The 11,362-nt window shown below is 35.5% G+C and overlaps 2 protein-coding genes across 2 annotated transcripts; one reads left to right on the top strand and one right to left on the bottom strand.

Moving 5' to 3' along the window:
* The first annotated feature begins 3,915 nt into the window (after positions 1-3,915).
* Positions 3,916-6,723, top strand: LOC127075944 (uncharacterized). Its single transcript, XM_051017479.1, has 6 exons — positions 3,916-4,046; positions 4,603-5,132; positions 5,320-5,512; positions 5,613-5,677; positions 5,904-6,114; positions 6,198-6,723. The coding sequence occupies exons 1-6, from the start codon at positions 3,969-3,971 to the stop codon at positions 6,540-6,542; spliced, it is 1,422 nt and encodes a 473-aa protein (XP_050873436.1). The 5' UTR covers positions 3,916-3,968; the 3' UTR covers positions 6,543-6,723.
* Positions 6,724-7,407: 684 nt separating this feature from the next.
* LOC127137861 (uncharacterized) lies at positions 7,408-11,073 on the bottom strand. The gene is made up of 8 exons (XM_051064281.1): positions 11,041-11,073; positions 10,877-10,948; positions 10,501-10,796; positions 10,226-10,408; positions 10,027-10,137; positions 9,871-9,952; positions 9,686-9,781; positions 7,408-7,485 (listed from the first exon to the last, which is right to left on the bottom strand). The coding sequence occupies exons 3-8, from the start codon at positions 10,644-10,646 to the stop codon at positions 7,408-7,410; spliced, it is 696 nt and encodes a 231-aa protein (XP_050920238.1). The 5' UTR covers positions 10,647-10,796; positions 10,877-10,948; positions 11,041-11,073.
* Positions 11,074-11,362: the final 289 nt, after the last annotated feature.

Here is an 11,362-nt window from a genome sequence, read left to right as displayed (position 1 = left end):
CGAATTCACGTGTCATTGTGCTTTTGAATTCTTCTATCATCTGATCATTACTACCCAGAAAAATAAGATCATCGACATAGAGAGCAACAAGTAATACATTCCTTCCATTTTTCTTCACATAGAGGGCATGTTCGTACGGACATTGCTCGAACCTGTTCTCCTTGAAATATGTGTCGATACGTGTGTTCCATGCCCGCGGTGCTTGCTTCAGCCCATATAGCGCTTTCTTCAATTTCAGTACCTTCTTCTCTTCTCCAGCTTTCATGTACCCGAGTGGTTGTTCAACATAGACTTCTTCTTCGAGTACACCATTCAGAAAAGCTGTTTTGACATCCATTTGAAATATTGGCCATTTGAATTGAGCAACTTGAGATATGAGTAATCGAATTGTCTCCATTCTTGCAACAGGTGCAAATACTTCGTCATAATCAACTCCTGCTTTCTGTTTGTATCCCTTCGCAACAAGTCTCGCTTTGTATCGTTCTATTTCTCCTTGAGCGTTCATCTTTTTCTTGAATACCCACTTTACACCAATGGATTGACTACCTTTTGGCAATTCAACTAGCTCCCAAGTGTTGTTGTGGTTAATCGCCCTCATCTCTTCGTCCATGGCACTTTTCCACTTCTTGTCTCGTACTTCTTCTTCAAAACTGATGTTTTCAGCATCTGCCAAGAGACATACAAGGTGCACTTCACTTGTCGAATCATACAGATCTTGCAAACTTCGCATTCTGGGTTGTGGAGGTTCATCTTCATTGTCAGAATCTTCAAGTTTTGTTGAAATGTTTGGTGGTACAGCGACAGATGATTCTTCAACTTCGATGATAGCTTCTGTCGAACTGTTCCAATCCCACTTACTTGCTTCGTTTATTCGAACGTCTCTACTCACTATCACCTTCTTTCTTATGGGATCAAATAACTTGTACCCTTTTGTTTTCTCATCATACCCAATGAGTATGTATTTCTGACTTTTGTCTTCAAGTTTCGTTCTTCGATGATCTGGTACGTGTGCATAAGCCACACTTCCAAATACTTTGAGATGAGAAATTGTTGGCTTCTGTCGGCTCCACGCTTCTTGTGGTGTTTGATCTTCTAACTTCGAATGTGGACATCGATTCTGAACATAAATGGCACATTGTACAGCTTCTGCCCAAAGTTCCTTTGGCATGTTCTTGCTTTTAAGCATTGAACGAACCATGTCAAGGACTGTTCGATTCTTCCTTTCAGCCACCCCATTTTGTTGAGGTGAGTATGTTGCAGTTAGAAATCTCCTTATACCCTGCTCTTCACAATACTTCATAAAGACTGTCGAAGTATACTCACCACCTCTATCAGATCGAACTGCTTTAATGTGTCTGTCGGTTTCCTTCTCCACCATTACTTTGAACCTTTTGAACACCTCGAATGCTTCAGACTTTTCTTTCAAGAAATAAACCCATGTCTTCCGTGAGTAATCGTCGATAAAGGAAATAAAGTATCTTTTGCTACTGAAAGATTCTGGCGTGATTGGCCCACATATATCGGTGTGAATCAAATCAAGGATATGCTTAGCTTGATATTCTGCCTTCTTTTGAAATGAAGTTCTTGTTTGTTTGCTAAGCACACATTCTTCACAAAACTTTCCTTCATAATCCATATCTGGTAGTCCATGCACCATGTTCTTTTTCGCCAACCTTTTTAAACCAGCATGATGTAGATGACCAAAGCGTAGATGCCATAGTGACGCTTTGTCTTAGACATTTACTTGTAAACATTTTTCTCGAACGTTTATCAGATTCAATTTGTACATTCGATTTCTCTCCATTTCAACACGAGCAATCAGATGTCCCAGCTTGTCCTTCAAATGCAGTATCCGTTCTTTCATAAGTATCGAATAACCTTTTTCTGTAAGTTGTCCCAAACTCAAGATGTTGGTCTTAAGATTTGGTACATAATAAACATCTTGAATTGATCCAATCAACCTATCCTTCTGCAAGTAACGGATCGTTCCCTTGCCTTCGACCTTCACTTTTGATGCATCTCCGAAAGACACATTGCCATCTTCAATCTTTCTCATTTCTTTAAACAAGTGTTTGTGACCACACATATGGTTACTTGCTCCTGAGTCAAGATACCAAACGTTGTCATTTGTGTTGATCTCATTTTGAGCCATCAAGAGAAAACCTTCATTTTCTTCAGCTTCCAAAGTTAGATTGGTTGTTTCTTCTACCTTATTTTCGATTCGACAATCTTTTGCAAGATGTCCCACTTTATCACAGTTATAGCATTTGAATGAGTTGCAATCCTTCGCATAATGACCATACTTCCCACACTTGTAGCATTCAAAGTTGGAGTGGTTCGACCTACCACCTCTTTGACCACGTCCTCTGCCACGCCAATTTTGTTGGCTCGACTGTCCTCTCTCGAAGTTGCTGCCTCTACCACTTCGACCATTGTCACGTCCTCCACGACCACGTCCTCTTCCTCGAAAATTTTGAGAAAAGAGTACCTTTTCATCTTTGATTTTCTCCTTGGTTTGATTTGCGTCCTCTACTCCTTCCTTCTTTTTCATCTTACGTTGTTCGTGTGCTTCGAGGGAACCAGCGAGCTCTTCGACTGAGAGCTTCGAAAGGTCCTTCGACTCTTCTATTGCGCACACAATATTCTCAAATTTATTTGTTAAAGATCTCAAAATCTTTTCAACAACTTGTGCATCAGTTACTGTTTCGCCATTTCTGGTGAGTTGGTTCACCACCTTTTATACACGCGTGATGTAGTCAGATACATTTTCTGACTCCTTCATTTGCATCCTCTCCAATTCGCCACGAAGAGTTTGGAGTCGAACTTGCTTTACTCGATCTGCTCCTTTGAACACTTTCTCTAGCGTGTCCCACGCTTCTTTCGACGTAGTCGAACCGGCAATCTTTTCGAAACCTGATTCATTAACAGTCCTAAACAGCATGTATAGTGCCGTTTTATCCTTCGATCGCGTCTCTTTCAACGCCTTATTTTGAGCTGACGTATATCCCACAATATCTGTTGGTTCTTCAAACCCATCTTTGGTCACCTCCCACGCGTCTAGAGATCCGAGAAGAGCTTTCATTTGGATACTCCAGTTTTCGTAATTTAACTTCGTTAGTCGTGGCAACGGCATTTGATTCAACATGTTTGCCATTAGCTCTGATGCCAATTTGACAGAAGAAAACGAGTTTTTTTTGTAACTTTTGTATTTCATTAGAGTACATCCTTGATCTTTATACAGACTCAGAAACTTCAGCTATTCTAGGAAACATAATAATTAGTAAATACTATTAATTGACCACTATCTCTTGACCTTCCAACTACAACAGACTCTTAATCTCTCCACTATCTTATTAATAAAACTCATTAACTATAACATTAAAGTTTATTCAACGTGAATATATTTCCTGAAATAGTTTCATATATTCTTCCATTTGGTTTGTCCTAAACTTTGTGGTAACATTAAGCTCCATATATAAATAAGTCAGGGCAGTAGAGATTCTATATTTAAAATTTGATAATGTAACTAGTTTCAAATTTGATATTTTTTAAATTTACTCTCCTGTATATTAATATTTATCAAAATACAATGCGAAAACAATATCATAACAGATTATTCATTGTGCGATTTGGTGAATAATGCCACCATATCATAACAGATTATTCAGTGTGAGATTTTCAACACTATCATAATTATCATTCATTGGAATTATCTAAAACAATATGACTAAATAATTATTAAGAAAAATACAATTGATTACTAATACAATCGAGGGAAATAATTTGATTTTTTAATTAATAATAATAATAATAAGGTAGAGATTCTATATTTAGAAAATCAAATATTAAAAAAAAACAGTTGCATCATGCAATTGGTACATGCAGAATTATTATTAAGATCGTAGATTTCTAAGGCTAATCTCTCGCATATCAATTCATTGAGAGACAATGAGTTATGTTTTAGCATAATGAAGAAATGGATTCCCTTCTCCTCCATCATCCTCATTGTCTTTGTTACAAGCTCTTTCATCTTGGAAATTGATTTTGTAAGTCTTTCATCCCATTTTTATATCTATTCATCTCTCAAATCTGCACCTCTTATTGGAAACACGATACTGGCACACGTAATCACAAATCTCGATGTCTGTTTCAGAAAGAAACAAACACTAACAGATACATCCTTTTTCATCTCTTTCAAATCTGCAACTTTTATTCATATTTTATGAAAGATGGATACTGAGAACAAGATACCTACACTGACACACACTTGTAATCATAAGTGTCAGTGTCGATTTCAGATCGTAACAGAGATACATCATCTATAACTTATTCATATTTTATGAAAGGCTTCACAATATCAAACACTAACACAAATACATTATCTATAAATCCTTTTCATATTTTATAAAAGATTTCGGACACTAACACACGGATACATCAACTATTACTCTTATTTATAGTTTATGAAAGAAAAACACTTACATACACTAATAACTAATAACAAGTATCAGTGTTGATTTCAGATACACATTGACAGATATACACTGTTTTTTTAGAGTTGTCATTGTTTTTTTAGGCGTTATTTTTTTTTCTTTCTTTCAGACCAAAATAACAAGCGGTACTATTTTGAAAACAATTGAAGTCTTCAACAACAAACAACAACCTCAATTCCCACTAAATTGCAACGTTACAACATGTTCATCAAACTACCCAACAACATTTCAACAAAATGATTATCCAACATCCTCACCATCATGTCCACAGTACTTCAAATGGATCCATGAAGATCTCAAACCATGGGAGAAAACAGGAATCACAAGAGAAATGGTTGAAAGTGGCCAAAACTTATCACACTTTCGCCTTGTGATTGTGAATGGAAAATTGTACATAGAAAAATTTGCAAAAGCTTTTCAAACAAGAGATGTTTTCACAATATGGGGAATCATACAACTTTTAAGATTGTACCCTGGAAAAATACCTGATTTGGAATTAATGTTTCAATGTGGAGATAAAACTGTTGTGGAAAAAAGAAATTTTCAAGGATCTGACGTTTCACCTCCACCTGTTTTTCATTATTGTGGAAAGGAAAATTACTATGACATTGTTTTTCCTGATTGGACCTTCTGGGGTTGGTAAAACTTCTATTCCCTTCAATCTCATTGGTGTTTCATCCATGGTTTTAAATTGCAGTCTGAAACAGTTGCAGAGGCTATCACACAGTAGTTCAGTCGCAGATCGCAATTTAAAACCAGGGTTTCATCTGATTAAGGTAATATAAAAGGAAAATTATTATGACATTGTTTTTTTTTCTCTTGTTAGGGCTGAACTCCACATAAGACCATGGGAAACAACATTGCATAATATACAAGAAGGCAACAAGAATGTCAAATGGGAGGATAGAGTGCCTTATGCATATTGGAAGGGCAATCCATCCGTATCTAGCATTCGAAAAGAACTCGTCAAGTGTAACGCCTCCGACGGACACGATTGGAATGCTCGAATATTTGGCGTCGTAAATACATATCCTTATGTCTCTTGATTTTGTCTATATACTAGTTGCATCAATTTTTCAAAAGATTAAGTTCACATAAATGTTTTCTTCTCCTTTTCAGCATTGGAAAGAAGAGAAATCGAAAAGTTTCAATGACACAAAATTGGAAAATCAATGTACCTATAGGTATGAAAATTGTGTTTCCTATCTGAATTTGTTACGTATGATCAATCTTGTCTTCGAAGACATCGAAGACGGATTTCCACACATAGCTTAAAGTTTTATTTTGTCACAGTTAAACCGCAGTTAACCAATACAGAATATCTAAAAACTCAAGATAGTTCGCTATATGATATTTGAAATTTTGCGTACTACGAAATTAATTATGTGTCATGTTACATGTTATGTTAAGGTACAAGATTTATGCTGAAGGAGCAACATGGTCTGTGAGTGAAAAGTACATAATAGCATGTGACTCCATGACCATGTTCATAGAGCCTAGATACTATGATTTTTTCACAAGAAGCATGCTACCTTTGCAGCATTATTGGCCTATAAGTGCCAAAAACATGTGTGAAGAGATTAAATTTGCAGTAGATTGGGGCAACACTCACCTTGATAGTGTAATCATCTTCTTCCTCATCTTTAGCTTGCTAAGGAAGAAAACAACACTTTGTCTAATATATTTCAACGATACGAATTGCAGGCACAACTAATAGGAGAAGGAGGAACCAAGTATGTAACAGATAATTTGAAGATGAAGTTTGTTTATGATTACATGTTTCATCAGTTAAGTAGTTATGCAAAGCTTTTGAGATTCGAACCGAAAATACCGGAAGGAGGTGTTGAGGTTTGTGCTGAAAGTATGGCATGTTCTTTGCGTGGTGCAAGGAAACATTTCTTGGTTGAGTCTATGGTGGTGTCACCAAGTGATGCACCTCCATGCACAATGCCTTCTCCTTATACAAGTGAAAGTCTTCAGCAATTTCTACAAGCGAAGGAGGAGTTAATAAGGCAAGTGAAGACAAGGGTAATGAATAAAAAGTTATAGTGGTCTTTTTTGTTGTAGATGTAGATATACATTGGGTATAGACTTGCCTCTATTGTTTTTGCAATATTTAGTTTATTCATTGTTGGTAGGAACAATTCACGTTCTCAATTTTCTTGCTTTTTCTTCTTTCCATGTCTTTGGGATTTCCTTTCATTGGACATGACCATGAATATTTCAGTGATTCAGTGAGTGAATCTCATTGGACATAATTAAAACATGGCTTGACATGTTTTCCTACGAGATACATCACACGTGAAGCAAGGAGAGATTAATCATTTGTTAACTACGTGATCTCACCCCTTACTATTTAGATATTATTCATGTCATTTAAGAATTTGAGGATTTATAGGTCGAGTGCTCTGACCTTCAATGGGTTTATTTTATGATATTCAGGCCCGACTAAAGATATTCAAATCCACAATTTCTAAAATACAAGGTAGGTATGGGCGAAGTAATTAAGCCATAACATTCTTGTTTGCATGCATTCCCTCGAGTATAAGGCATGTAAGAGTGAAATGGTTAACCAAAGATAGTTCATCCTAATGTCCTTCAAGCACAAGGCCTGTTAGGACAAAACGGTTAGATAATGAGGCGTGTGTTGACATATGACTCCACACACGGGGGGTTGAATTGTGGGATTAGAAAAACAATAGTTTGAAAATATATTGTTATGTGTGTTGACATATGACTCCACACACGGGGGTTGAATTGTGGGATTAGAAAAACAATAGTTTGAAAATATATTGTTATCATTTTCAGAGTTTAAAAACATAAAAATGTTTTAGAAATATAAGCAAAAAATAAAGAGTTAAGGGTAATAGAAATAACATCATAGAGTTATATAGTTTCGACCAAGAAGACCTAATCATGTTCCCAAACGATTTAATCTTGAGAGTATCCAGTAATGCTCAAGAGCTTTTAACACGTTAAACTCTAGAACCCCCTTATACAAGAAAAAAAATGAAGTTTCAAGCTAACTTCCAATCAAACAAAGAACAACGGACTGAAGCGGTTAATCTTCCTCCCAAACATGAACTTGAAGCGATTAGACCCCAAATCAAAATGAGATTTTACACGGGTTGACCACGAATCGAATTGAGATTTTACACTAGGCTAATCTCAAATCAATGTGAAACTTTTACATGGACTGAGCTCACGAACCGAATTGAGATTTTATACTAGGCTAATCTCGAACCAAGTGGAGCTTTTACACAGGTTGATCTCTCAAATCGAAACAGTGATTTAAAAACGAAATCCCCATATCAAGTTGTTAACGGGTTTAGCTTTGAACTCAAAGAAATACTCTCTTGAGGATAAATTATTCAACCAAGAGAAAAACACTCATTGGTGAATTTATAATAACACCATTTTCTAGAATATAAAACTTCACTGAAACACAATGACTTTCTCTAAGCGTTATGGCTAAATAAAAGTGAGAGAAAGTAAAAAAAATATTTTTAGACAGCGAGAGTGATGAGTGAGATAGAGAGCTCACGTTTTCTGGATGTGAAAATGTGAAAAGAGATGTCTCTATTTATAGGCTAGAGCAAGAAAGGAAATATCCATAGGCCAAAATAAATATTCCAATCGATTGAGACCTTAGGTCAATAGATTGGGAGCTCTAAATAATCATTAGCAAAGGCTCAAAATGGAATGAATGGAAAAAAATATGTTTCCTTTCATTAAGACATTATCAAAATTGTTTATGGACAATGTTTTCATTACCAAATCGATTGAGTATATGTTCCAATCGATGGAACATTTCAAAATTTTGTCCAATAAATTCTGTCAGTTCCTGATTCAACTAGCTACGCTCAAAGTTGCTTTTGGATTGTTTACTTTGAGAAATGGGGGCTTTAAATTATGTTTTTGTATGTGTGTGTGTGCGCGCGCGCCTGTGTTAACAAAACATGGTTCACTCAGACGCGATTGTACGAGCTTTTATACTTCATCTCACTACGCCAAAAAAGACCTATGAGAGCGCTTTTTTTGGCCTTTAAAAGCGCTTAAAAGCGCTGCCGTAGGTGGCGCTGCTATAGGTTTTAGCAGCGCTTTTTGTTTACTAAAAAGCGCTGCTAAAGGTTGTCAATAGAGAGCGCTTTTTAGTAAAAAGCGCTGCTAAAGGTGGTATATAGACAACCTTTAAGAGCGCTTTTTACTAAAAAGCGCTCTCTATTGACAACCTTTAGCAGCGCTTTTGAGTAAAAAGCGCTCTTAAAGGTTGTCTATATACCACCTATAGCAGCGCTTTTTACTAAAAAGCGCTCTCTATTGACAACCTATAGCAGCGCTTTTTAGTAAAAAGCGCTCTCTATTGACAACCTATAGCAGCGCTTTTTACTAAAAAGCGCTCTCTATTGACAACCTTTAGCAGCGCTTTTTAGTAAAAAGCGCTCTCTATTGACAACCTTTAGCAGCGCTTTTTACTAAAAAGCGCTGTCTTTTCCTCTAGTAAAATAACAAAACGCTGCCTTCAGTTTAAGCCTACCATTTCAACCTGTAATATTTTTTGGGAATAATCCCATAAACCTGTAAATCAAGCCTCTCTAATTCAAGCATTTGGAGTCATAATTCAAGCATTTGTAATTTTTTAAACCAACACAAGCAAACCAACACAAGCAAACCAACACAAGAATGAACACATTTGGAGTCATAATTCAAGCAAACCAACACAAGGATAGATAGGCACTGAACACATTTGGAGTCATAATTCAAGCATTTGTAATTTTTTAAAGCAAACCAACACAAGAATGAACACATTAATCTATCCATGAAATTAAAGATATCACTAAAATTATAAAGAACTATACACAAGTCAAAACTAATATGTTATACGGCCTATTTGGAGTCATAACTAATCTGTTAAAAATATAAAGAACTATACACTTGCCAACCAGAAACCATTCTTCATCAAAGTATTCATGTTATTTTGAAACCATTATATACTAATTAATCTTTTCTCAATAAAATATTGACACAATTCCTCCTTGATTTGTTCCAACTGCAGTCTCGTGTAATGAGCACACTTGTATTCATCAAAGTACTACATAACAAAACATAATATGCATGATTTAGTTAAAAGTAATAAATAATATGAAATATTCGATAAATATTAAAACAAATCCTAAGTTATAAATCCATACCGTGATTGGAATCTCTATTTGATTCATATTAATGATTTCCCTCATAAACCTCATTACAAAGTATCCGCAATCGATACCGTTGCGCTGTAGAGGACACTACATAGAAAAAAAAATAAGAATGTATAGTTATCTTTTCTTATCAAGTAGCATCACTATTATAAGCAAAATTGTGAAAATTAAAGTACCTGCACTTTTATCCACGTAATGTTGCTGGATTTAGTACGTGGTACTCGAGCTTGTCTTTGAGATCGGAACACTTTTATTGATCTAACAAAATAAAAACATATATTTAGAACAATCTCACATAAATATACACGAATATTTAGAACAGTCTCACTTACGTATCAACTAATTGCTTCATATCCGGATAATTTGTCCATTCACCATCTATCGAATTTAGAAAATATACCACTTCTTTTAAAGGATCAATAGCAAGCAACAACCAGTGACACCTATAAATTAAAACAAAAGTTTATATGGAAATTTTTTACGTAAAAGAAACAATTAAAGATTAGAATAAACTTAGAATTAAAATCTAACCCTGAATTATACGGCCAAAGATACAAGTTGTTTGTACTGCTGGCCATGAATCTCTTGACTAAGTACTCTCTACATGAATCCGGTTCCCTACAAATTAATGCTTTGTTGACCAGGGAGGAAGACACGAAACGGAATCTGTTTGACAATTGATCATTCCCGCGCATGAAATTGTCATACAAGAACCTTCAATAAAAACATAATAAACATTAGACTATTTTTATTGAAATGTGTAAATAAATTGTTCAAGTAATTAAATAATATATAGATCGGATTACCGGATGTATGTGTGTATAACACCGACGCCTAATTCTTGATGCCGAAAAATATGTTCCAGATCTTCTTTTCCGATTGTTTCAGTGCATGAATAACCAAAGATATCTTCCTCCATATCCAGTAAGCGAATAGCACCAGCTGTTGCCATATCTGATGAGTCAACAAGTGTTTCAAGAGATATCTGGTATCGAGGCACAAAAGCACCTTTTTTTGGCAAATAAGTCACTGGAAGATCCCTTTTGTTTTTCTGTCGACTACCAATTTTCTGGCTCAGTTGTTGTGACCCTTGAGCAAATACCTATAAATCATATAACATAGGTAAATTATAAAATCATGCATTTTTTGATTCGGATCATATAATTAACACTTTCAATATACCTCTTTTTGTGATGCAACAGACTCGTTGTGCCGCAAAATCCCTTTATCCTTAGATGCGGGTTTTGTAGGCGTCTAAAATTACCATGTAAAAAAAATTAACTTAACGGTTCAGAATTGACATTTGAATACTAAAAGATTCATAGTGGTTTTTGAATTCAACATACCTCATCATCAATGAAAATGAGATCCAAGGGCCATGCAACGCATCCTTATCTAATACAACATCAACCGATACTTTAAGGTGTCCATCCGGGAGCGGTCTATGGTGAAGTAAATCTCCCGAAGTGTTGTGCACTTTTCCCTTGCCAACTAGGCGATAAGTCGGTGACGATAAGTATAGCTGACAAGATGAAATGCCCTAAACCAATAATAAATATGTTACTTTTAATGTGTATATATTTCAATTAACATAAATGTGCTATTTTAATTTCAAAATAACATATATAATTACCTCGGGAAATTTATTTTGACAATTGATACTGGCTT

This window comes from Lathyrus oleraceus, chromosome 4 (assembly GCF_024323335.1).
Source record: "Lathyrus oleraceus cultivar Zhongwan6 chromosome 4, CAAS_Psat_ZW6_1.0, whole genome shotgun sequence".
NCBI classification, from domain to species: Eukaryota; Viridiplantae; Streptophyta; class Magnoliopsida; order Fabales; family Fabaceae; genus Lathyrus; species Lathyrus oleraceus.
The sequence above is the reverse complement of the archived record's forward strand: the minus strand, read 5'-3'. Positions and strand labels throughout refer to the sequence as shown.

Bases quoted from the DNA above. Each gene is read 5' to 3' on its own strand.
- LOC127075944 (XM_051017479.1), top strand. From the start codon at position 3,969: ATGAAGAAATGGATTCCCTTCTCCTCCATCATCCTCATTGTCTTTGTT. The intron at 5,133-5,319 runs GTAAAACTTCTA...TTCTCTTGTTAG, and splicing joins GATTGGACCTTCTGGGGTTG to GGCTGAACTCCACATAAGAC. The intron at 6,115-6,197 runs GTAATCATCTTC...TACGAATTGCAG, and splicing joins GCAACACTCACCTTGATAGT to GCACAACTAATAGGAGAAGG.
- LOC127137861 (XM_051064281.1), bottom strand. From the start codon at position 10,646: ATGGCAACAGCTGGTGCTATTCGCTTACTGGATATGGAGGAAGATATC. The intron at 9,953-10,026 runs GTAAGTGAGACT...TTATTTTGTTAG, and splicing joins ATGAAGCAATTAGTTGATAC to ATCAATAAAAGTGTTCCGAT. The intron at 9,782-9,870 runs GTACTTTAATTT...TTTTCTATGTAG, and splicing joins TTACGTGGATAAAAGTGCAG to TGTCCTCTACAGCGCAACGG.